This window comes from Notechis scutatus, chromosome 16 (genome assembly GCF_049901735.1).
Source record: "Notechis scutatus isolate UNSWTSFEM ecotype Mainland chromosome 16, rNotScu1.2, whole genome shotgun sequence".
In the NCBI taxonomy this organism is placed as follows: domain Eukaryota; kingdom Metazoa; phylum Chordata; class Lepidosauria; order Squamata; family Elapidae; genus Notechis; species Notechis scutatus.
This window is the reverse complement of record NC_142024.1, coordinates 1249332-1275915: the sequence shown is the minus strand read 5'-3', so window position 1 is coordinate 1275915 and position 26584 is coordinate 1249332. Positions and strand designations below refer to the sequence as shown.

The following is a 26584-nucleotide window of genomic DNA, read 5'->3' as shown; positions in this document are numbered from 1 at the left end:
CCCGCTTTACGGCCTTCCTTGGCCACCGTCGTGAAGTGAATTGTTAAGTTCGTCACACGGTTCTTAAGTGAATCTGGATTGTCAGAAAGTCAGAAAGTCAGAGTGTTGCTCTCACCTGACTTTGCTGGCTTGTGATGGATAAGAAGATCCGGTTGTGTGAGGAAGCCATATTTCATCTCTCTTTTTTTTTTACCTCACAAATCTGCCTTTTTTTTCTTCTTCTTTTTTTTCCTGCCTCACAGGTCTTAATCCCAATTTCTCTTTACGTCTCCATTGAATTCGTCAAGCTGGGGCACATCTTTTTAATCAGAAACGACATCGATTTATATGACGAGGTGTCCGACCGGAAGATCCAGTGTGGATCCCTGAATATCGCGGAAGATCTGGGCCAGATTGAATATATTTTCTCGGATAAAACCGGTACCCTCACAGAGAATAAAATGGTGTTCCGGAGATGCAGCATTGCAGGGTTGGAATACGGCCATGAGGAAAATGGTAAGACTGAGGCACGTCCATGACCAGTTCCTTTTGGTAAAGTCCTCTACTTACGACAGTTCATTTAGTGACCAAGGTTACAACGGCACTGAAAAAAATGGGATTTAGGACCATTGTTCACGGTTACAACCTTTGTAGCATCCCCAGAAATCACATGATCAAAATTTGGAGGCTTGGAAACTGGCATGTACTTATGACAGTTGCATGTCCACGATCCCCTTTTGCGACCTTCTGATGGGCAAAGTCAATGGGGGAAACCAGATTCACTCAACAACTTCAAAAACTGCATTGATTCACTTAACAACCATAGTAAGGAAGGTCGTAAAATGTGCTCAAAATTCACCGAACCGTTGTCTTGCTTAGCAACAGAGATCTGGGGCTCAATTGTGATCATAAGTCGAAGACTATTCCTAATGAAGTTGTTTTTTTTGGGGGGGGGGGTGTTCCCTCCATGATTAGCCAAGAGACTAGAAACGTATCAAGATTACGACGAAGAGGAAGATGAGGCCGCCTATTTTTCGTCGCACTCTTCGCTGAGGCATGCGTCCAGGGCAAGGTTCTTCAGTCGCAAATCCAGTGAATTTTTGAACTCCCGGATTTTCCGCAGTTCCAGCAGCATGGGCTTTGTTGGCTGGAGACAACTAGCCTTCAGTAGCCCTCTTGTGAGTATCCCCCAAACCATCCGACTTGCTCAAGAATCTAGTAGAGTTGCCACCACATTTCCTCCATACAGGACCTTTTTTATTTAGACTCAAAAAGACTTCTGGCTATATAGAGTAGAGTAGAGTAGAGTAGAGTAGAGTAGAGTAGAGTAGAGTAGAGTAGAGTAGAGTAGAGTAGAGTAGAATGAAGAATAGAATCGTAATAGGACTAGAATATAGAATAGAATAGAATAGAATAGAATAGAATAGAATAGAATAGAATAGAATAGAATAGGAGTATAGAGTAGAACAGAACAGAACAGAAGAGAGCTGGAAGGAACCTTGGGGGTCTTCTAGTCCAGCCCCTTGCTCAAGCAGGAGACTCTATGCCATTTCAGAGAAATGGCTGTCCAGTTTCTTCTGAAAACCCTCCAGTGATGGAGCACCCACAATTTCTGGTGGCAAGCAGTTCCATGGGTTAAATTTTCTCATTGTTAGCAAGTTTCTCCTTAATTCCAGGTTGCTTCTCTCCTTGATGAGTTTCCATCCGTTGTTTCCTTGTCTTGCCTGCTTGTCTTGGAGAAACCTGACGACATTCTGATTGCTTTTTTAACATATTACCCCTAGGAGACAGATGTTGTGCCAGATATGCGACTTGTGAAGAAAGTTAGTCGGATCTCAGCCAAAGCCTATTCCTACTCAGACAAACGGAAGCCGATCCCAGAAATAGTGTATATCACTGAATTCTTCATTGCCCTGGCAATTTGCAACACGGTGGTCGTTTGCGCCCCTGACCAACCACGACTTAGGGTGAGTACAGAGAATAGAGAATGCCAGATGTTCCATAAGGCAGAATGACAGAGCTGGAAGGGACCTTGGAGGTCCTCTAGTCCAACCCCCTGCTCAAGCAGGACACCCTAGACCATTTCAGACAAATGGCTGTCCAGTCTCTTCTTAACAGCCTCCAGTGATGAAAGCACCTACAACTTCTGGTGGCAAGCAGTTCCACTGGTTAATTGTTATCACTGTCAGGAAGTTTCTCCTAAGTTTCAGGTTGCTTCTCTCCTTGATAAGTTTCCATCCATTGTTTCTTCTCTTGCCTTCTGATGCTTTGAAGAATAGGTGGACCCCCTCTTCTTTGGGGCAGCCCCTCCAATACTGGAAGATCTATCTATCTATCTATCTATCTATCTATCTATCTATCTATCTATCTATTTATCTATCTATCTATCTATCTATCTATCTATCTATCTATCTACCTACCTACCTACCTACCTACCTACCTACCTACCCACCCAACCATGCATCCATCTCTATCATCTATCTATCCATCCACTCCTTTCTCTCTCTCTTTCTACATCCATCCATCCATGTATCTATCCATCCTCTTTCTCTTTCTTTCTCTCTCTCTCTCCATCCCTCCATCCCTCCATCCATCTCTCTCTCTCCCTCTCTCTCTTTCTCTCTCTCCCTCTCTCTGGCATGAAAGCCTCAGATTGAACTTCTATAAAGTGTGAAATTTTATATCATTTATATCTGTTGTGTTTTCCAAACTTGTCTGACTGGGCAATTCTGCGAGTCGAAGTCCACACACATCGTCACATTGCCAAGTTTGCAGAAAAATCCACTGTCCTACCCAATCAGCATCCAAGGAGCTTTCATAGTAAAATAGTGCCGTCCCAACTTCGAACCCATCCCTAAGTGAAGCGTTTTGTAAGTCGAGGGCTGCCTGCATTTTATAGACCATATTTCTTCCTTTCGCAGAGACGGTGGTCGTCCATGGTCAAAATGCCCGCTTTACACCTGGGCGAATTTAAAAACATATTCCAAAGGTTGTCAAGTCGCAAAATGAGTTCCCAAAGCCCGGATTCCTCCGGCGGACGTAGAGAGGAACCGAAGAAATCCGGGAAAGTGTCCGTCCACGTGAAATTCCCATCTTCTCCAGCGCAGTTGTCCGACACTCTGGAAATGCCATCCGCCTCCCCAAGCCCCAAAATGCCAGACATTTTAAGGTTGCCCGAGGACCGGCCGGACCGACTGTCGTACGAGTCCTTAAACAACCACGAGATATGTTACGAGGCGGAGAGCCCGGACGAAGCAGCCTTGGTCCACGCCGCCAGAGCGTACCAGTGCACCTTGAAAACTAGGAGCCCTGAGCAGGTGCAGATCGACTTTGCGCCTTTGGGAATGTTGACTTTTCAGCTCCTGCACATCTTGCCTTTCGACTCCACCCGGAAGCGCATGTCGGTGGTTGTGAAGCACCCGGTGCTCAAGCAGGTTGTGGTGTACACAAAAGGGGCGGACACTACCGTTATGAATTTGCTGGACGTGGGATCCCCAGGTAGGAGGATCACGATTGCCAAAACTTTGGTCCTGGTGCTAGAGGGGGGGTCTTGTGGCTGTCAGGATTCCAGCAAGAGGATTCCCAAGGGGCCTGTAGGGGGCGTGTGCATAAGCCCACCCATCATGCCTACCGTCCCTGTCCTATTGCTTTTTTTTAAATTTTTCTTCTAAGTCTCTATCCCATGTATTCAAAACTATATTTATTCTTACACCTGTATCTTGTAAGCGACTGACAAATCAAATAAATACTCAATACTAATACATACGCTGCAAGCCTCAGGGAGGAAAGATAATCCATTTATTTATTTCCCCCTCCCCCCAAGTTCTTACCTATTTATATATTCTCTCCACCGTTTTTTTTCCCCCCCAAATCCAGGCAAAGATAAATCAGGATCACCGAGGAGGACAGTAGAGGAAAGAACTCAGAGGCATCTGAATGACTATGCCAGACAAGGACTTCGAACCCTTTGCATCTCTATGAAGGCAATTTGAAAAAATAAATAAATTGTAAAATGGTTAAGCCTAAAGAATTTGCAGAACCCCCCCCCCCAACACACACACACTTTAAAAAAAATTCTGATAATGAAAAGTTGAATTAATATTTTTTCCTAATTTAGGAAAGCTAGATTAAGCCAGGGCATAATCCGATATCCCTGTTTAGGAGTGTGGCTCAACCCACAGCTGAAAATAAGGGATAGTACGAATTCTTCCTAGGGGAAAAAGAAGAATAGAGCTGCTGCCTTGTTACCGTATAGAATGTATATTCAATCCATTCCCTGGCTGGGGAATTCTGGGAGTTGAAGTCTGCAGGCCACCCTTCTCCTTAAAATTGTTTTTTTGCTCCTTATATCGAGGATAGAGGATAGGATAGTTGATGATCTTCTTCTTCTTCTTCTTCTTCTTCTTCTTCTTCTTCTTCTTCTTCTTCTTCTTCTTCTTCTTCTTCTTCTTCTTCTTCTTCTTCTTCTTCTTCTTCTTCTTCTTCTTCTTCTTCTTCTTCTTCTTCTTCTCCTTTTTCCTCCTCCTCCTTCCCTCCTCCTCCTCTTCTTCTTCCTCCTCCTTCTCTTCTTCTTCCTCTTCCTCCTCCTCTTCTTCTTCCTCCTCCCCCTCCTCCCCCTTCTCTTTCCCTTTCCCCTATCCTCTTTTTCTCTTTCTCCTTCTTCTCCTGTCTGTACATCCAACTCCCTCCTAGCACTGAAGATGTTCCCTAGTTGGGTCATGAAACATCTGCAAGAAAACCACCAAGATCAGAGATCACCAAGGACCCCACAGTCTCCCTCCCCCGCCACCACCCCCAACTCACCATGGCCAACTCGCCACAGGATAACCCACCAAAGAACAATCCAACAGTTCGACTACTTAAAATGCATAAGAAAACTATTTTAATTTGTCTCATCCGCTTTTCATTCTGCCCTTCCTTTTCGCACCCTCCCTTTTTAACGATTCCATTCCACCATCCCTTTGATATTCGGCTAAATCCTGTCCCGAATGGCCATAGACCCCAGGAAACCCCCCTGCCACTTAAGCATTGCCGTTAATATCATTGTGAGGGATGCCTATTTTGGGGTGGGCGTTCAGGTGCTGAGCAACGAAGAATATGAAGAGTGGCTGAAAGGACAATTCGTAGCCGAAAGCAGCATAGAAAACAGGGAGCAGCTGCTTCTGGAGTCGGCGGAGAGGCTCGAAAATAAACTAACCCTGCTTGGTGAGTTGCAACGGAAACCGACGCTTTAACCTCTTAAAAACACAGAAGCAATTCTCCTCGGTATTATCATCTTCATTAAATGAGCCTGTCATCCCTTGCGGGGTGGAGTCTGGGCAGAACGCAGCTAGCAGAGTGTTTTAATGGCCGACTGCCCTTCCTGTCACCGGTGCAGAGTTTTTTTTCCGGCAGATAATATTCTCATCATGCCCAGAGAGGGGAAAGTATCTGCCTCTCCCTAGGATTGAACTCACAGACTCCTGATGGTGAGACGAGAGCGCCACCTCCAGGCCACCGCACCACACTCCAAGCAATTCTCTTCTCAACAGGAATGTTGTGGTCGTAAGTCGAGGACTACCCAGAATCTTTACGTTCATTTGTTCCAGCCTGCTGCATCCTTTTTAATGTTTGTTTTTGCATTTCTCTTTCTTTCTTTAAAAAAAAAAAATTGAAATAATGAACCTGGTTGGGTTTTTTTTCCTTTTCCTTTTGTTTTAATAGGGGCCACTGGAATCGAGGACCGACTGCAAGAAGGGGTTCCAGAAACCATAGCGGCCCTCCGGAAAGCCGGGATTAACGTTTGGATGCTGACCGGTGATAAAAAGGAGACGGCCATCAACATCGCCTATTCCTGCAAATTACTGGACGGCTCAGACCGACTTTTCTCACTCAACAGTGAGGATTTGGTGTGTTGGAAGCTCTCGTGGCTCTGCATAAAAGGACTAAAAACGCCCTATCTTTGTGGGGTTTGGGGGCTGGAGGATATGGTCTTCCAGATACAGGGGTTATGACCATAACTGACGCCAACATTGGTGTGGCTAAGGTTGGAACATCAGGGAAGCGAGTTTGGCCTCGTGTTATGACTTTTCTTGCCACGGTGATCTATTATTTTTTCTTATTCTGGTCTATATTCTAATTCTATTTTCTATTCTATTCTATTCTATTCTTATTATTTCTTGTTTTATTCTATTCTCTATTCTAATTCTATTTTCTGTTCTATTCTTATTATTTCTTGTTTTATTCTATTCTCTATTCTAATTCTATTTTCTATTCTATTCTTATTATTTCTTGTTTTATTCTCTATTCTAATTCTATTTTCTATTCTATTATTATTTCTTATTCTATTCTATTTTAGTCTAATTCTAATTCTATTTTCTATTCTATTCTTTCTTATTCTAGTCTAGTCTGATTCTCTAATCTATTCTGCATTCTATTTTATATTATTTTTATTCTTTCTTATTCTAGTCTAATCTAGTCTATTCTCTATTCTAATTCTATATTCTCTTTTGCATTCCATATTCTCTTCTCTTCTCTCTTCTCTCTTCTATTCATTCTATTCCATTCCATTCCATTCCATTCTGTTGTTTTTTTCACCTATAAAACCATTGGAGCATCCCTCCAAAAACCAAGTATTTGGATACTTGGAAACATGATGGTTATAACGTCCCCGGAGTCCCCTTTTGCCCCCTTCTGACAGGCCAAGCCAAAGGGAAACCCAGCTTCCCTTAACAACCCTGTTCCTCACTTAAAGACCTCGTGCAATGTTATGTTGTCAATGTCACGCCGTAATACGCACACGAGGCTGGTTTTCAAAGCCAAGCCAGCTGCAATCAAAAGAAACCAACCTTAGAAACCAACCGAACTGAGGTGAAGCTGTTCTCTCACCCATTTTCTTTCCTCCCCAACCAGGAGACCTGCGCGCAGAAAGTGAAAAGCATTTTGGAAGAGATTGATATAAAATCTCAGACCCCGAACCCCCAAAACCCTTCAGGAGCAGCGGCTCCCACCAGAAGCTTTGCTTTGATCATCAACGGGCCGACCCTGGAATTCGCTTTGCACAGAAGGCTCCAAAACGCTTTCATGCAGCTTGCAAGGAAAGTCCGGGCTGTCATCTGTTGCCGAGCCACGCCCCTGCAGAAAAGCAAAATGGTGAAACAGGCCCAGAAGGAGCTGCAGGTCATGACGTTGGCCGTGGGTGAGTTGCATCTCGTGGTGTCTTGTCCTAGGCTTACCCCCAAAAGCACTAAAGCCCCAACTCTGTGTCCCGGCAAAAACCTATTTTATTTAAACGAATGTAAATTTCTTGCATTCACATTCAGCCAACAGCTTGGCAAACAGTCTTGGGAAGGTAGACTAATGAGCTCAGGCCTTACCTATCTTGGAAAGCTGCCCGGTAAATAGTTCCACACTCAGTGCTGACAAGGAAGGGCTGGTTTATGCAGACAAATCTCCACGAGGCTGGAATGAAAGAACCAACGAATTCTTTCCTGCAAAAGCCCCCTCCCCTTTTGCTCTCTCTTTTAATCCCGATGGGAGGGGCCATTCACCGTCCACCTGTGGCCTTACTCCCACGTCAACCCTGAGTTCTTAATTCTGCCTTCCTTTTGGCAGCTCTGCGCATGCGCAGGCTGGGAACCGGTTCCAGAAGCTCCCCCGCCTCACTGTTGTCCGAGCCTGAAGGCAGCTGATGCCTATCAGACGGCCCTGGCCCCATCGCTGTCTCTGACGCAGAGCCCTCGTCCGAGCCTTCCTCAGCCTCCAGGACTGGCCCAGGTTCCTCCCCAAGCTACTCACTATTTTCCGACTCTGCTGCCAGCTCCATCAGCTGCTGGCGGGCCACAACACGCGGCAGGAAAGTGTGTGTGTGTGTGAATGTGCCACCTCTCAGAAACTTCAAAACACCCGTCTTTTGCTGCTCAGGATGTTCCACTGAATTCTAAATCCTAAATTCTACACCATGCATTCCCGGGCCATCCTATGACACATGTCAAAGGATTAGAGAGGTCCTTGCTCTGTGACGTGATTGTCCTAGTGGACATAGGCCACCAGTATGAGCCAGTGTTCTGCTGCAGCGGCGAAAAAAGCCAGTGCAGTCCTGGGTTGCATCAACAGAGAGATAGAATCAAGATCAGGTGGAGTGTTAATACCGCTTTATACGGCCTTGGTAAGGCCACACTTGGATTTCTGCATCCAGTTTTGGGCACCATATTATCAAAAAGATGTTGAGACTCTAGAAAAAGTGCAGAGAAGAGCAACCAAGAAGATTAGGGGACTGGAGACTAAAACCCACGAAGAACGGTTGCAGGAACTGGGCCTGGCTGGTCTAGGGAAGAGAAGGACCAGGGGAGACAGGAGAGCAGCCTTCCAATATTTGAGGGGCTGCCCCAGAGAGGAGGAAGGGATCAAGCTATTCTCCAAAGCGCCAGAAAGTGGGACAAGAAGCAATGGATGGAAATTCATCAAGGAGAGAAGCAACTTGGAATTAAGTAGAAACTTCCTGACAATGAGGACAATTAACCAGTGGAATAATTTGCCTCCAGAAGTTGTAGGTGCTTCATCACTGGAGGTTTTTAAGAAGAGACTGGATGGTCACTTGTCTGAAATAGTCTAGGTCTCCTGCTTGAGCAGTGGGTTGGACTAGAAGACCTCCCAGGTCCCTTCCAACTCTGCTATTTCTACTAGGGCTACCAGCAAAAGACACGAGGCTCCCCACCAACGTTCACTAAATGGACAGTGGTGAGTCCACCTGTACCTTATATGTAGCTGGCCGTCTATTTGGATGATCTGTGAGTTGTACTTCCTCGGTTGTGTCTAAAACGTTGTAGGGTTTGTTTGTTTTTTGCGAGGGCCCGATTGTGTCTTTTTGCTTTGAAGGTGACGGGGCCAATGACGTAAGCATGATTCAGGTGGCGGACATTGGAATCGGCATCTCTGGACAAGAAGGCATGCAGGTAGGGGCGTGTGGCTGACCCCTGAGTGAGAGCAATGCTGCCCACGTCTTCATTCTCAGGTACAGGTGGTCCTCGGCTTACGACACTTCATTGAGTGGCCGTTCGTAAGTTACCATGGCACTGGAAAATGAGATTTAGGTCCCTTTTTCACACTTACGGCCCAATGGGTTGCAACCCCCAGGTGTCAACTCGTAAAGCATTCCTGGACTGCTCTTGAGTTGGGGTTGGACTAGATGACCTACAAGTTCCCTTCCGACTCTGTTCATCTGTAATCTGGAACACCCCCGTTGCCAGGGGATTTATGCCTCTGAGTGTTCAGGCGTTTGCAAAAGACACCAAGAGACTTTAGCAACCGTTTCGATTCGCCTCACTCTTTCCTTTCTGACGTGTCTTTGCAGGCGGTGTTAGCCAGCGACTTCGCCATTTCTCAATTCCAGCACCTCCGGAAGCTGCTCTTCGTTCATGGCCACTGGTGTTACACCCGGCTGGCTAACATGATCCTCTACTTCTTTTACAAAAACCTGGTACGTTGGCGCCAGGGGTGAAGAAGGCACTGGAAAGGGGGATAGGGTTAGTGGGTTCAGAGGTCAGAGGCTGGCCGGGGAGATCAAAGCAGACCCTCTGTCTCGGGTAAGAAGTTATAGTGTCAATCATATCTCTCTCTCTCTTTCTCTCTCTTTATCCATCCCTCCCTCCCTCCCTCCATCTTTCTCTCTTCTCTTTCTCCCATCCATCCATCCAATGTCTGTCTGTCTTTCTTTCTTTCTCTATCTTTCTCTCTCCCATCCATCATCTATCTATCTATCTATCTATCTATCTATCTATCTATCTATCTATCTATCTATCTATCTATTTTTCTTTCTCTCTCTCTCTGTTTTTCTCTCTGTGTCTTCTCTCTCTTTCATCTATTTTTTTCTCCCATCCATTCATCATCTTTCTCTTCCTTTTTTTCTTTCTTTCCTTTCTCTCTCTTTTTCTCTTTGTTTATCTCTCTCTTGTCTCTCATCTATCTTTGATTAAGATAGATTAAGCCTCCAAAGGTTAACAAACATTAATCCTACTTTTGCACTGTCTTTTTTTTTTTTAATCATTGCAGGCATATGTCAATCTCCTCTTCTGGTATCAAATATTTTGTGGGTTTTCAGGAACTCCCATGATTGATTATTGGAGCCTGATTTTCTTCAATCTCCTCTTCACCTCGGTGCCTCCCGTCATATACGGGGTTTTAGATAAAGACGTATCTGCAGAAACCCTCATGAAGCATCCAGAGCTTTACAAAGCAAGTCAGAAAAATGAGGTATTTATTTTGGGGGCTTGGCTCACCTATTTGAAAACTCCATCGATTTATCAGATCTCGGTCCCACACTCCTTGAACCATAATTTTTATAACTTGTTCCTTTCTGACTTTCTGAAAAAGTTGGAGCTGTAAAATGTTCTTAGGCAGGTTTCTAACCAACGGATGGAGATGGATTTTTTTGGAGAGAAGTGTATTTTTCCCCCCATGACATGCAAGATTTATTATACTTCCAGTTGCCTCCTGGCCTGGGCTGCTCTTCCTGATTTTCGTTGTTTATATTATTTAAGGAAAACTTTTCCAGAAACGTGGATTTATTGTACAGCTATTTCTATTCATCAGCTCTTAGAGGAATGGGTCAGTCTGTCTAACACTGATCCTACATTGTTAGGATAGGATAGAAAATATGGAATGGAATGGAAAATAGAATGGAATGGAATGGAATGGAATGGAATGGAATGGAACGGAATGGAATAGAACAGAATAGCTGAGTTGGAAGGGACCTTGGAGGTCTTCTAGTCCAACCCCCTGCTCAAGCAGGAGGTATACCATTTCAGACAAATGGTTGTTCAATTCATTAAACATGAAACTCAGTCAACTGAGCGTTTAAAAATGTATCACAAATATTACTGACTATTATTAGTCAATTATTATTATTATTATTATGCCTTTCGAAATATATCCCAGCCAATATTGGCGGTGTCAGAGATTAACTGAGTTTTTGCTTCCCTTCCATGGAGCCTGTGTTGTGGCGTGGAGTGCGTTAATTCTTGTTTTCACCAGAAATCCAGCTGTTGAGATTCTGGGCTTTGTCCATCGCCATCTTGGAAAGTTGACTAAGGAGATTTGGTTTGGATTTCAATTCAGGTTCAGTTGGAGACGTGAATTTAGGTTTAGACATGCAAACTCACATAAAGGTTAATCATTCAAACCAGCAGAAGTGACTAGCCTGTTTTCTTTATTTTATTTTACTTTCATTTCAGCCGTACGTGGGGATAGCCTTTGCAATGAACCTGGTGGATGCATTTTACCAAAGTCTGGTTTGCTTTTTTATCTGCTATTTTGTAAGTATTTATAAAACCAGCTACTGGTAGTCTGTTGGCTTAGAACAGCTCGTTTAGTGACCGGCATTGAAAAAGTAACTTGTGACCGTTTTTCATGCTTACTTGAAAGCATCTCCGTGGTCACGCAATCAAAATTCAGACCCTTGGCAAAAGACTCGTATTCCCCGTGCCACGCGATCCCCTTTTGCGACCGTCTGACAACGGGGATTCACCCGATTACTTTCTGACCGTGTGACTAATTGAACAACGGCGGAGTGATTCCCTTCACAATGGCGGCAAGGAAGTCCGTAAAACGGCACAGAACTCACTTAACAACTGTCGCACTTAGCAACGGAAATGTCGGGCTCCATTGGGGTCATACGTCGAGGACTCTCTTTCCTTGATCTCTGATGCTTGGGCTGGTGGGGGGGGGTTGGTCTAGATGACCTACAAGGTCCCTTCCAACTCTGTGAATGTTTTAATTTTTTTAAAAAAATAGTGAATATTTGTCCCAATAGTGTTTATTTGTCCCAATCTTTACAGCCCCACCTGGATTCCTCATTAGGAATTTCTGCATCAAAATACCAACTCGTTTAATATTGCTTTATGTTATGATCACAGTTTGTGGTGTGTCATTTTTATATATACTATAAAACAGGGGTCGCCAACCTTTTGGACCTCAGGGACCACCAAACTCATCATTTTAAATCCCGCAGACCAGAGACCCTGGGAAAATCCCCCCCAAAAAAGTCTGCAGGAAAATCTCCCACCCCATTTTCCTTCCGATTGATCATTTTTTATTTGGGATCGCAGGATACCGTCTCCAGCTCCATTCTCGGGGGCGGAGGGAGAGAGAGAGACTTTTGGCTTCGTGCAAGGAAAGCAGCAGAAGCTGGAGAAGTCTTTCTTTTTCTCCCCCAAACTCCGCCAGAAATGAGCCTTTGCCGGCGCAGCCTCTTGGAGCAGGAGGCCTTGCAGGGTCACAAAGACTCATTTCTGGCAGAGTTTGGGGGAGAGGAAGAAAGACTTTTGCTGCTTTCCTTGCGTGCAGCCAAAAGCAGAAGAAGAAAGAAGCGGAAAGAAGCAGCCCGGTGGCCATGAGAGGCGCGTGGGACAAGTTTCCCCCCTCTGCCCTTTCCCCCTTCCCCTCACTACCTCGTGTTGTTCACAATGTAAGTGAAGCAAGCCTTGTGTTCCCACACGGCCTGGATTAGTTAGTTAGTTTAATTTATTGTCATTGCACCTGGTAAAATGAAATCAAACACCATCCTCAGTGCACATCATGACCACGAAAATAAACATAACACACATCCTTCACACTCCATATTTAATTGCTTTGGGGGGTGACATTTCTCTGCGGACCACCAAAATTTTCTCGCAGACCACTAGTGGTCCCCGGCCCACTGGTTGGTGACCACTGCTATAAAATGTATCTATATTTGATGGTTACATCATGTTTTTTTTTCTCCTTTGCAGACATTTCTAAATTCTGATGTAGACGTCTACTCTTTTGGAAATCGTATGAATACCACCATGCTTTTTATAATATTACTACACCTTCTGATTGAAAGTAAAAATTTGGTGAGTATCTTAACGTGTTCAGTGCCTTCCCACATTATTTTCATTTTTCTTTGCTTTTTATATTTTGATAAACTAATGACGGTCGAGAAAAGTGTAAAAATGAACAAGCCACCAAGCTATAGCTAAAGTCTCCGTCCAAATAAAACATTAGTTTTCAGACCGCACTTTTTTTTAAAAAAGGGAAGAAAAATTCCCTTTCACGGCATTTAATTTTAGCTGTCCAAATGGAAACAGGTCTTATGGAACCCAAATTTGTACTGTTCTGTTTTTTTTTTTTTTTTTAATTTGTTTCAGACTATTATACATTTCTCTGTTTTCGCTGGTAGCATCTTTTTATATTTCTTCATCCTTGGGCTTTTGGGAGCTTTCTGCCTCCTCTGTAACCCACCAGCGAATCCATACTGGATTATCCAGAGGCAACTGATGAATCCGATGTTTTATCTGGACTTCACAATCGCAATTACACTGGCTTTGCTTCCAAGGTAATGTATTACTTTTAACCTGTCTAAATCTGCCAGTCATCCATCTTGCTTTTTCCCACACTGGCTCTCATCCAGTACGAGGGGGCAAGAATTTACTTTCGAAGTTCTTCCCAGGGAAAATGGAAATTCTGGCATGGGGAAAATAGAAATAAATGGAAATTTTGGCATGGGGAAAATGGAACTTCTGGCAAGGGGAAAATGAAAATAAATGGAAATTCTTGCATTTATTTACTTCTGAGTTGAGTATGGAGCGTGTGAAATACCCTGTTGTATAATCCTTCCTCTAGCAATCCCAAATCCTCTCTGGTTCTCCACAAGGTACAGGCAGTCCTCGATTTATGACGACCACAACTGAGCCCAAAACTTATGTGGTGAAGTGAGAAATTTTTTTTTTAAAGTGAGTTACGACTTTTCTTGACGTAAGTGAATCCATGTCAAATCCAACAGGGAACCCTCTTACTAATTTAACCAACGCGACGGTCCAATTAACTACGTCGGCAAGAAAAGCCGTAAAGCAGGGCAAAACTTTCGCTTAACGAACGTTTTCGCTTAGCGACATAAGTTTCGGGCTCGACTGTGGTTGTAACCTGAGGACCCCCTGCCTAATTCAACCCAATCCTTTCCCCGCTTGCTTGAATATCTGATTTCTTTTTAGGTTCCTGTTCCGGGTCATCGAAACCACCATGTTTCCAAGTCCATTATTGCAAGCCAGGATCCGTGAAGGTCAAAGCTGCGCACGAGGAAAGAGCAGGCAGCAAACCCACAGCAAGTCTAGATAAAAATGAAGTGTCCCAAGTGGCATATATATGATGCATATTAAAATTGACCTTTCTCATATAATGGTTGATTTTCATGGATATATGACTGGCCCTCATTCTGGCCGTTTTCATACACTGTGATTTCTGTGATTATCCTAAAAAATAACAAAAGGTGGTGTTATTTTAGGATGATAGGGTTAGCTTTTGAAAAAAGATACTGCATGCTGCATCTATTTAGGATAGGATAGAATATAGAATAGAATATAGAATACAGAATAAAATATAGAAAATAGAATAGAAAATAGAATAGAATAGAATAGATGAATATAGAATAGAATAGAATAGAATAGAATAGAATATAGAAGAGAATCAATATAGAAGAGAAGAGAATATAGAATAGAATAGAAAATAGAATAGAGAATGTAGAATACATAATATAGAAAATAGAATAGAATATAGAATAGAATATAGAAAATAGAATAGAAAATAGAATAGAATAGATGAATAGAGAATAGAATAAATATAGAATAGCATAGAATAGAGAATAGAATAGAGAACGTAGAATAGAGAATAGAGAAAATAGAATAGAATAGAATAGAATATAGAATAGAATAACAGAGTTGGAAGGGAGCTTGGAGGTCTTCTAGTCCAACCCATTTATTTAGGTGTCTCTCTCCTTTCTCTGTTCATAAACAGGAACTGATGATTGCAATGTTATTTGACTTACATGATTCCAAACCAACTCCAGGGGTAACAACAATAATATAACAACAAATACTGTTAACCCCCCCAAATGACAACAAATTAGTGAAATGAGTATCTTGTAAAACATCTGGCTGGAGTCTTATCTAGTTAGAGTTCCCTAAATTCAGCGAACAGCACGAGGGAGAGTGGACGTCCCAATTCGGGATTATGAAAAGGGTAGTGCTATATGGGAAAATACAGGAGGTCCTGTTGCTAAGTGAAGCATTCGTTAAGTGAGTCGCACTTGCAAATTACCCTGTTTAACAACAAAACTGCTAAGAAGTGGCCATTTGTGACATGGCACCTGCCTTGCAATCTTTCCAAAGTTCTGCATCACTCTCGAAGTTTGAAAATCTGGCTGGTTCCCCAGGCGCTGGGTGTGAAGCTCATGCAGAATATTATCTATTAGCTGGAATTATTGTTCTTTTCCTCGTTTCTCGCTACACACTATTTTCAGGGTCCCATGGAACCCAGAACCTGGTGGAACCGAGACGGCTTCTGAACCAATGAATCAATTAAGAGATCTTAAGTTCTAAACCTGACTTAACTCATTTAGGGTTCTTCCCTTTGCACATGAAGAAAGCGAATAGGAATCCAAGGAACATCACCGAACCGGCAATCATTAGCATCAGTTGGACGAGGTTCAGTAGCTTGATCTTGTTGGTCACTTTCGATCGGAAAAATTCTGCTTTCTTGTCACTGATAGTCGCCGTCTGGAGAAGGAAGGAAGGAAGGAAGGAAGGAAGGAAGGAAGGAAGGAAGGAAGGAAGGAAGGAAGGAAGGAAGGAAGGAAGGAAGGAAGGAAGGAAGGAAGGAAGGAAGGAAGGAAGGAAGGAAGGAAGAAGGAAAGAAATGGAAGGAAGGAAGGAAGGAAAAAGAAGGAAGGAAGGAAGGAAGGAAGAGTAAGGAAGGAAGGAAGAAAAAGGAAAGAAAGAAAAGAAGGAAGGAAGGAGGAAGGAAGGAAGGAAGGTAGAAAGAAAGAAAGGAAGAAAGGAAGGAAGGAAGGAAGGAAGGAAGAAGGAAGGAAGGAAGAAAGAAGGAAGGAAGGAAGAAGGTAGAAAGAAAGAAAGAAAGAAAGAAAGAAAGAAAGAAAGAAAGAAAGAAAGAAAGAAAGAAAAAGAAAGAAAAGAAAGAAGAAGGAAGGAAGGAAGAAAGAAAAGAAAGAAGAAGGAAGGAAGGTAGAAAGAAAGAAGGAAGGAAGGAAGGTAGAAAGAAAGAAAGAAAGAAAGAAAGAAAGAAAGAAAGAAAGAAAGAAAGAAAGAAAGAAAGGAAGGAAGGAAGGAAGGAAGGAAGGAAGGAAGGAAGGAAGGAAGGAAGGAAATAAAATTAGTATTTTTCAACATCGTTCCAGCTGAACAATACAGTCTGAATACCCAGCAATGCTCTTCTCTATGCCCAATTTGCAATTTGCACAATTTTGCATAAAAAGGTGTGCCCAGAGAAGAAGATTATTGCAAGCAACAATCTCCAGGCTGTATATACAAGCTGTTTCACTGGTTAATTGTTCTAACTGTCAGGAAATTCCTCCTTTGTTCCAGCTAGCTTCTCTCCTGGATGAGTTTCCATCCGTTGCTTCTTCTCTTGCCTTCTGGTGCTTTGGATAATAAGTTGACCCCCCTCCTCTTCTTTGGGACAGCCCCTCAAATACTAGAACGCTGTTATCCTGTCTCTCCCCCCACGGGCCGGTCCTTCTCTTCATTAGACTAGATAAACCCAAATGCTGCAACTGTTTTTCTCTTCATCCCTCCCTGGCAATCATTCCCAGACCTTCTTTGCAAATTCTTTTTATTTAGTTGGTTCAATCCCCAGGCATCTCAGGGTTCGAAAAGTCAAACTCAAAAGGAAGGAAGGAAGGAAAGAAACCTACTAACCTCATTCAGCCACAAAACAGGAAAGTAAAAATAATGTTTGATGTTTTTTAGCGCTCTGCAGAAAATGAAAATAAGAAAGAAAGGAAAAGAGAGAGAGAGAGAGAGAGAAAGAAAGAAAGAAAGAAAGAAGAAAGAAAGAAAGAAAGAAAGAAAGAAAGAAAGAAAGAAAGAAAGAAAGAAAGAAAGAAAGAAAGAAAGAAAGAAAGAAAGAAAGAAAGAAAGAAAGAAAGAAAGAAAGAAAGAACATTAGAACGGCTCCGTTTTGGTTAGCTGTCTTGGGAGAAGGCAAAAAATTGCTACCATATTTTTGGGGTCGGTTTTAAGTTCCATTCTATTTTCCGTGGATGAAGCCTTATCTGTAAAGTGGATGGCAATCAAACAACCAACCAACCAATCCATCAGAATAGAGCTGGAAGAGACCCTGGAGGTCTTCTAGTCCCACCCCTTGCTCAAGAGGAGACCCTAGACCATTCCAGAGAAGTGACCGTCCAGTCTTTCCTTAAAAGCCTCCAGGGATGAAGCACCCACCACTTCTGGTGGCAAGCAGTTCCACTGGTTAATTGTTCTAACTGTCAGGAAATTCCTCCTTAATTCCAGCTTGCTTCTCTCCTGGATGAGTTTCCACCCGTTGCTTCTTCTCTTGCCTTCTGGGGCTTTGGAGAATAAGTGGACCCCCCTCCTCTTCTTTGGGGCAGCCCCTCAAATACTGGAACCCGGCTATTGAGTCCCCCCTGGTCCTTCTTTTCTTTCAACCAGCCTGTCATCTTGCAGATTTCCACCCCTTCCGGAGATGCTTATTGCCCATAAGCCACTTCCAATCATTGGCCAACCTTTCCCCACAGCTGAGACTTACGTGATTTCTGGATTGTTTTGCACCAATAAATTCACCTGCAACCTTTTGGAAAAGGCCAAGGTTAATCCTGTGATCTGAAAAAAAAAACAAAAAAACCGAACACGGTACTTTGAATTTTGCAAACTGGCCGGAATAATCGAGGATTAGCAGCATTGAAACACCCACAGAAGAAGAAATAATGACAAAAATATTAGGCTGTGCAGAAATGGACAGATTAACATTGAAGATAGAAGGGGGGGAAAAAGACACAGAATATTTTCGAAGTTGGGATTTGTTTTAATTAATGGTTGGATAATAGAAACTAGAGGTTTAAAATGGCCATATAATCAAATTGACTCCGTATACTGTTCACTAACCACTTATTGTACACAAAAAGAACCGCAAAGCCCACAAACTTGAAATTCAGCAGGTCTGTTCCTCTTGGCTTCTAGGGGCTCACTAAGGAAGGATTTTTCGAAATGACCCTCAGAGCATTTAGAGCAGGGGTGTCCAACCTTGGCAACTTTAAGACTTGTGGACTTCAACTCCCAGAATTCCTCAGCCAGCAAAGCTGGCTGAGGAATTCTGGGAGTTGAAGTCCACAAGTCTTAAAGTTGCCAAGGTTGGACACCCCTGATTTAGAGTATTTCCATTATTATTATTATTATTATTATTATTATTATTATTATTACACTTTGATGCTAAGGAGTTCTACTCCCCTTCTCCGCCTGAAAAGAAATCTGTGCCAAATGCAAAACACAAGCAGAGGAGTTTCAGTTTCAGTTTCAGTTTCAGTTTCACAGCAGCAACCAGCTTTAGTACAGAACAGTTGAGCTAAGCCACGCCCAGGCTCCTTGCTGTCTCCTTCTTGCTCGCACGGCAAATACTGTTTCACTTTCCAAACAGCCCTCAACGCTCTCTCACAAACCGACAGGACACTAGCCAGACGAATACCGATGGATGCTGGGAGGCAGAGGCAGAATTTTTTCTCGTCTTATTTTCCTCCCCCCAAAACTAAGCCCCACCACATAAAATTTGCAGTCGCTTACCGGTTCCACCTCCAGAAAGGTGGTATGTTCTTCCACGTTTGGCTCCATCCCCTTCACAAATTGAAAAATCATCTGGCTTCCATACAGGAAATGGGGCAAGGAGACGTAGACTGGTTTCCCTGTGGAAATAAAAGAGAAAAGGAGCGCAATTTGCATTTGACCAGATCGTCAACAGCCACTCTTGTCCCAGAAGCTGACTGGAAAACTGCAGAGGTCACCAAACAAGGTGAACATAACGTCGTCCCACGATAATGTCACAAGACCCAATCTGGGTCGGTCCGGGGAACCAGTTGTCTTCTGAACTTTAGGACTCGCACCGGAGCAGATATTTTCCCCTTTCTCGGCACACTGAGAATGTAACTGCTGAACAAAACTCCTCATTGGCGACAGGAAAGGCATCCAGCCATTCAACATTCTGCTAGCTCCATTCAGTTGCCAGAGACTCCACCCCGCAAGGGATTACAAGGTCGTTAAACCAAAATGATGATTAACGGAGTCGGAAAGGACCGCCCAAACAGGAGACCATATCAGGCTTAAGCCCCGCTTTTCCCAGCTAACGACTTTTGCAGTGTTCCCCACGGTCACGGGATCAAAACACTTGGCAAATGATTCCTATTTACGATGGCCGCAGAGTTCCCCGGTGTTTTTTTTGTGTGTGTGTGTGTGTGTCGCGACCCCCTTTGGCGCCCTGCGACAGGGGAAGCTGGTTTCTCTGAACGTCGCTGTCGCTAATGGAACCACCACAGGGATTCACTTAGCCAGGGGGACAAGAAAGGTTGTAACAGCCGTCTGCGCTTAGCGATGGAACATTTCGGTCATAAGACGAGGACCGCCTGTATTGCATTCTCACCCCGGCGCCCCCACGACTTCTCGGGATTACAATCCCACAGGTTCTGCCCTGGGTCCAAAGAAGCTTTCTTCAGGGGTGGGAATGCTACCGGTTCGGCCCGGTTCTACAGAACCGGTAGTTCCGAAGAGCAGCTGACACCAGAACCGGTTTGTCCACCTGCCGGGGCTCTTGGCTGTCCTTTATTTCCTGCTTTTTCAGCTGAGGTTGAAAAAGCAGGACAGAAGAGGATTTTCAAGGTGCTACGCACCTGCCCCTCCCGCCCCTCCCACTCACTCCTTACCTGGCAAAGTTGCCTGCTAAGTTGCTATTTTTCCTTCCCCCCTCGAGCATCAGCTGTTCTGCTGTGCCAGGAGATTTAGATTAGCTCGAAAGCAGGAAATGGTTAGATTTCTGGCTTTCTAACTAATCTAAAAGCAGAGCTGAACCTTCCTTAGGACTGAAGCTTCTATATTTCAGTGTAGACTCAGGTAGTAGATTGCAGAAAGATAGATCTCTGAATGAATCTGTGATTCTGTGAGCAACTCAATCTGCCTGTCTGCTTTTGCCTGATTTTGGGTAAAAGTTGCTCTCTTTTTTTAAAAATAAAAAAAATCCAATATTTACATAAATATTTACAATATTTACCTATAAGCCAGGCCCACCCAGTCACATGACCACCAACCCACACTCACAAATTGGGCCACGCCCACAGGACCGGTTGTGAAGACATTTGAATCCCACCCCTGGCTTTCTTCCTCCATAGTCCGTGCTTTTCGTCATAATTTGGGGCTACCTTGTTTGCAGGAGCTGATATCCAGGACTCCATCGGTGGTACAGTTCCTGCTTACCACCCTTTCGGTGCAGAAACAGATATTGTCAGGATTGGTGAGGGATGAAGCTAAAGCCGAAGCAGAGGCACTGAAGCGATACAGCGGGATCTCTTTCATCGTCACATCCCTATCGAATAATACGTAGGTGGACCTGCGAGATGCGAGAACAATGCACGTTAATAGAATAACAGAGTTGGAAGGGGCCTGGGAGGTCTTCTAGTCCAACCCCCTGCTCAGGCAGTCTCTTCTTAAGAACCTCCAGGGTTGGAGCCTTCACAATGTCCCTTACTTAGCCACAGAAATTCACTGTTGCAGTGTCTGAAGCAAAGGAATGCCTCCCCCACTATTGGTTCAGGATCCTTTACCTGCAAACATCCGAAGAAAATAAATACAGCTCTTCACTCTTTTTGACAAAAGGGTGGAACGCAGTCCCATCTGTGAGTTACAATGAGAGCATCTTGTGAGTTTGGAGCCTTGCAACTTGTTTCAAAAAAACAGAATGACAGAGTCCGAAGGGATCTTGGAGGTCTTCTAGTCCAACCCCTTCCTCAGGCAGAAAACCCTAGGCCATTTCAAACAAACGGTGGTCCAATCTCTTCTTAAAAACTTCCAGATTCCTTCCTTCCTTCCTTCCTTCCTTCCTTCCTTCCTTCCTTCCTTCCTTCCTTCCTTCCTTCCTTCCTTCCTTCCTTCCTTCCTTCCCTCCTTCCTTCCATCCATCCATCCATCCATCCATCTCTCTCTCTCTCTCTCTCATTCATTCATTCATTCATTCATTCATTTGTTCATTCATTCATTTGATGCATTGATGCGGGAATCTTTAGCAGTTTTGCCACTGGACTATTTTTAACGCATGCCAAAGTTTATATGGGGGGTGTGTTCTGCACAGAAATGCAGTGCTGTTCCACTGACATACTTACCTGTGCCGTTCACCATGTTACAATAACTTGTCCAGTATTTGAGGTTCCTTTGAAAAAAAAGAAAGAAAGTAAAATAACATGTAAGAAAAGTCATAAAACAGGGGGGCAAAACTTGCTTAACAAATGTCTTGTTTAGCAACATACATTCTGGGCTCCATTTTGGTCGTAAGCCAAGCCTGTACAAAATGATAACCAACCCATCCTTCTATGCTTAGAATATTCTGCACCTGCGCCAGGAAATCTAAGCAAGGGGATGTTGCAAGAGTTCAAGGAACAGGACAGAATGCTAAATTAAATGTTGTCAATTATGAAGACAAAATATATATATATAGGTACATTTCCCCAAATATTATACCTGCTATTATTATAAGTGATGATTATTCCTTTCTTGTTTATATCATCTTTCCCACTATAAATCTTGTAAGGGCCACCAAAGGTTTTATTGCTCTTGAATGAGAGAAAGAGAGAGAACAGAAAATTAATTTTTTGAGATCTATCATCCAATGAAAGGAAACAAACCAACAAAAAAAAGGAAGTTAGACCCCTATCAAAACCCCATTTTTGCTATGACTTTTATTCCTAACATCCAGTGGAATAGAATGATATCAGCAATGCTTCTTATCTAGAATAAAAACTTGTTGATTTTTCATAAGCCATGCTAATACAAGCCAACGGCTATTTTATTTTTAATATTCTGGACTTTCTGAACTTTACAGAGGTGTTTCTTATCTCTTTCCTTAAAATCACATCCCCAGAAATTAATTTTCCCGTCTGAGATATACTTACAGGATAGAATATTCCAACAACTTTGTCCATTTTTATAATAGGGATTTTTTTCAAGAAAGGATCTTCATAGCCCCAAAGTATTTCTTTCACAGTTCTAGTTTGGAGGAATCTTGATTTTGCTGATCTCATCCAGATATTCATCAAGTATTGCATAAATCTGTTTTTATACAAAGCCGGGGCAGCCTGCAGCAAAATACCAATATTCTTATAACTTCAATTTTGTGCACTGGGATGCAAATCAATACAAACAGGCTTGAATTAAGTTTTATATGTATTCAAATTCTGTGTTCAAATCCTTAATAAGGCCACATCCAGTTTTGGTCACCTTGTTACAAAAACAACGTTGAGGCTTTTGGGGGGGGGGGGAGTGCAAAGAAGAGCAACTAAAATGGAGATTAGAACATAGGAAGAACGGCTGCAGAATTAGGGATTGGCTAGTCAAGCGGAAAAAATGGATTAGGGGTGACATGATAGCAGCCTTCCAATATCTCAGGGTCTGCCCCAAAGAAGAGGGAGTCAAGCTATTCTCCAAAGCATTGAAGGCAGGACAAGAAACCATGTATGGAAACTCATCAAGGAGAGAAGCAACCTGGAATTAAGGAGAAACTTCCTAACGATGAGAACAATTAACCCGTGGAACTCCTTGCCACCAGAAATTGTGGGTGCTACAACACTAATTATTATTACGTTATTCCAGAGCCCTGAGAATACCCGAACCCAATATTTGACTGATTTATTATTACAGTTTAATATTCAGATGTTAGACACCTTAAGGGGGCTTGCTTACCACAACAGCAAGGTTGACGGTGGTGAAAGTGTCATTTTCCGGCCCAACTGACATATCAGGTTGAAACATGAAAATATTTGGCTGGAGGTAAGACAGGGTGCCGTCTTTGTGATCCGTGATGTTTCCCTTGGGAATATAGCGCATCCTTTGAAGGAAAAGAGAATCCGCGTGTTAAATGCTGAGCCCTTTATTCCGCGGAACAACTTGCCACCAGAAGTGGTGAATGCTCCATCACTGGAGATTTAAGAAGAGGCTTGACAGCAATTTGTCTGGAATCGCAATAGGTCTCCTGCTGGACCAGGGGGCTGGACTAGAAGACCTCCAAGGTCCCTTCCGACTCTGTTATTCTATAATCCCTGATCAATTAATCAGTGGGATATCTGGCTTGTCCTTCAGGACAAGAAGATACGGATGGAAACTAGTCAAGGAGAGAAGCAACCTAGAACTAAGGAGAAACTTCCTAACAGTGAGGACAATTAACCAGTGGAACTGCTTCCCACTAGAAGTTGTGGATTCTCCATTCCTGGAGGTCTTAAAGAAAAGATTGGACAGCCATTTGTCTGGAATGGTATAATGCTTGAGCAGGGGGCTGGACTAGAAGACCTCCCAGGTCCCTTCCAGCTCTATTCTGATTGATTGATTGATCGATCGATCGATTGATTGGAATGGTCTAGGGTCTCCTGCTTGAGCAGGCGGTTGGACTAGAAGATCTCCAAGGTCCCTTTCAACTCTATTATTCTATCACCCCTGGTCTACCAATCGGTCAAAGCGCTGGGCTTCAGAAGTTGTGAGTGCTCCAACACTGGAGGTTTTATAAGCAGAGACTGGACAGACAGTTCTCTGGAATGGCCCTGCTCCGTATTTTCTACCATCTCAAACAAGTGGTTGTCCAATTTCTTCTTAAAAACCTCCAGGGATGGAGCGCCCACGACATCTGGTGGCCAGCCGTTCCACCGGCTCATTGTGCCCAATGCCAGGAAATGCATCTTCCAGAGACAGCTCCATCCTCAGGTCTGGACCTACCGGTAAGTGTACGGGCCTTTCTGCTTAAGAATCGGCGCAGAACCGTTCTGCATTACGTCCTCTGGGTTCTGTACATCGAAAACCCAAATCTCCCGGTATACGGGACTTCCCGGAAGAACCCAGTTCTCGTAGGCGATGGTACCATTTTCAATGACAACTTCCTGCAGAGGGGAATAAGAACGACACTTTAATATGATTTCCTGCCACTCCTAAGTAAGTCAGGATACAAAATATTTCAGAGATTGCTCAAAGAGATAATGTTTCTGGAAAACATTAGGGTAATATCAAACTTCTTTTTGTTTTTGATAATGAATATGTAGGCTAAAATATGAGGTTAAGTGGCATTTTTTGAATGGTGTTTAGATATTCTTTTCCAAGGCAATAATTGTCTTGAATCAAATAATGCTTATGTATATAGTGGCATTTTAAACTAACTATATGTTTTAGATAGGTTTTAGACTAAGTTGTTTATTATTATTATTATTATTATTATTATTATTATTATTATTATTATTATTATTATTATTATTATTATTATTATATACTATGTAGTGTGATTGTGATGTAGTGTTTGGGCACTGTGCTGGAGTAGCTTTCAAATTTCATTGTATTTGTAGAATTCAATGACGATAAAGGTATTCTATTCTATATAAGAAAATAACAGAATAGAATAACGGAGCTGAAAGGGACCTTGGAGGTTTTCTAGTCCGGTGGTTGCCAACTGGTGGTCCATGAGAAAATTTTGGTGGTCCGCAGAGAAATGTCACCCCCAGAGCACTCCCCCAAAGCAAGTAATCCAGTCTGTGCAGGAACACAAGGCTGCGCTGCCCGCATGGCCCGCGGGAACCCTCCCCGCCCACTCGCTCCTGACCTGGCAAACTTGCCTGCTAAGTTGCTATTTTTTTTCACCGACCATCAGCTGTTCTGCTGTGCCGGGAGATTTAGATTAGGTAGAAAGTAGGAAATGGTCGGATTTCTCGCTTTCTAGCTAATCTTTAGATCTTCCCCTCTGCTTTTAAGCGGAGCCCAACTTTCCTTAGGACTGAAGCTTCTATTATTCAGTGCAGACTCAGGTAGCCGATGGCAGAAAGATAGATCTCTGAGTGAATCTGTGATTCTGTGAGCAACTCTATCTGCCTGCCTTATTTGCCTGATTTTGGGTAAAAGTTGCTCTTTTTTATAAAAAAAATTCAATATTGATATAAATATAATATTTACATACAAGGCATGCCCAGCCAGTCACATGACCACCAAGCCACACCCACAAATTAGGCCACGTCCACAGAACCGGTTGTTAAGAAATTTGAATCCCACCCCTGCCTCTGTGTGTGTGTGTGTGTGTGTGTGTGTAGGTGTGTATGTGGAGAAGTAAGTTCACCCCCTTTTTTGAGGGGATATCAATTTTGTGCTCTGTCCATTTTGCGTTCATGCTGGATCACAAGCTATATTTTGGCATTTTTGGAGAAGAGTTGAGAAACTCTGCATGTAAGAATTGTGCCTTTTGAAGTATTTAAAGGAGCTCTTTGTGTAGCTACTCACACCATTCTCTCCCTGATCCCAAACGGTTGGAATTCATGATTTACAGGGCCTGAAATCGTCTTCAGTTATAATCTGATGCTAGGGGCTTGGACCCTGTACGCAGGCCGTGGTTTATGAAACTCACCAGTTGAAACTTGAAGTCCAAACTAAAACAAGAACAGAGTTCCAAACAGCTGGCGCAAGAGAAAGTCCTCAAGATCCAAAAAGATCTGGACAGACTCAAACAATGAAGTTTTGGTGCCTAGCCAGGGAAAACCAAAGGGGCAAAGCCAAATTAGGCGTAACCTGGCCCCAAAGCAGCAATGGTGAAAGGGATCTTAAAGAGTCCTTCGTAGGCGATCCTTTAAACTTGAGCCAGCCGTGTGCGGCAGAAGCCAAAAAAAATATATGCTAATTCGATCCTTTGGTTGGGTAAACAGAGGCACAGAATCCAAATCACGTGAAGTATTAGTACCGCTTTACAAAGCCACACCTGGAATATCGCTGCATCCAGTTTTGCTCACCACAAATTACACACAAAAAAGGCTGGGACTTTGGAAAAAGTGCAGAGATGAGCAACTAAGAGGATTAAAGGCCTGGGAACTAAAACATGGGAAGACCGGTTGCAGGAATTGGGTTTGGCCAGTCTAGAGAAAATAAGGACTAGGAGGGACACGATTAGCAGCCTTCCAGTATTTGAGGGGCTGCCCCCAAAAAGAGGGGGTCAAATTATTCTTCAAAGCAGCAGAGGGCAGGACAAGAAACAATGGATGGAAACTAACCAAGGAGAGAAGCAACCTGGAATTAAGGAGGAATTTCCTGACAGTGAGAACAATTAACCCGTGGAACTGCTTGCCACTAGAAATTGTGGTTGCTCCATCACTGGAGGGTTTTAAGAAGAGATTGGATAGTCACTTGTCTGAAATGGCCTAGGGTCTCCTGCTTGGGCAGGGGGCTGGACTAGAAGACCTCCAAGGTCCCTTCCAGCTCTCTTCTGCCTGATTGATTTATAGAAATTGTTCTGCCTAGATTGAAGGTTTCTTTGTCCGAACAACTCAACAGTGGGATGAAATTATAGATAAAAAAAAGAAGTTCAGATGCCATTGTGGCAGGTTATTTCTGCTAGCATCAGCCTACGTCCTGCCAATGTTGAGGAGGAAGTGAGGAAAACACAGAGAAGCACAGGAATTAGGGATGTCCCTTACCTTTTTTACTGTCTTGTCAATGAAGTGATTTCCAACCGGGATGAGAATTCCTCCTAGGACGGCCAGCACTGCCCCAATGGTTGCCACTGTGAGCAAGGCACAATTTGGATTGCAACCCAT

General features: G+C 43.3%; 2 protein-coding genes across 2 annotated transcripts in view; one reads left to right on the top strand and one right to left on the bottom strand.

Moving 5' to 3' along the window:
- Positions 1-14148, top strand: part of ATP10D (ATPase phospholipid transporting 10D (putative)) — a 22595-nt gene extending 8447 nt beyond the window's left edge. The window contains exons 9-23 of the mRNA XM_087944637.1: positions 243-495; positions 955-1157; positions 1764-1946; positions 2901-3477; positions 3856-3962; positions 5058-5184; positions 5683-5867; positions 6871-7156; positions 8836-8912; positions 9311-9436; positions 10009-10209; positions 11190-11270; positions 12726-12830; positions 13125-13312; positions 13968-14148. Of these exons, the coding sequence (XP_087800763.1) occupies positions 243-495; positions 955-1157; positions 1764-1946; positions 2901-3477; positions 3856-3962; positions 5058-5184; positions 5683-5867; positions 6871-7156; positions 8836-8912; positions 9311-9436; positions 10009-10209; positions 11190-11270; positions 12726-12830; positions 13125-13312; positions 13968-14091 (2823 nt within the window). The 3' untranslated portion in view covers positions 14092-14148. The remainder of the gene's footprint in view (positions 1-242; positions 496-954; positions 1158-1763; positions 1947-2900; positions 3478-3855; positions 3963-5057; positions 5185-5682; positions 5868-6870; positions 7157-8835; positions 8913-9310; positions 9437-10008; positions 10210-11189; positions 11271-12725; positions 12831-13124; positions 13313-13967) is intronic.
- LOC113427395 (platelet glycoprotein 4-like) lies at positions 14109-26584 on the bottom strand. Its single transcript, XM_087944638.1, has 13 exons — positions 26465-26584; positions 23742-23902; positions 22719-22863; positions 21932-22114; positions 21501-21592; positions 21146-21192; positions 20591-20660; positions 20189-20376; positions 18567-18685; positions 17539-17612; positions 16686-16740; positions 15363-15527; positions 14109-14225 (listed from the first exon to the last, which is right to left on the bottom strand). Exons 1-12 carry the CDS (start codon positions 26582-26584, stop codon positions 15363-15365), a joined length of 1419 nt encoding a protein of 472 aa, XP_087800764.1. The 3' UTR covers positions 14109-14225.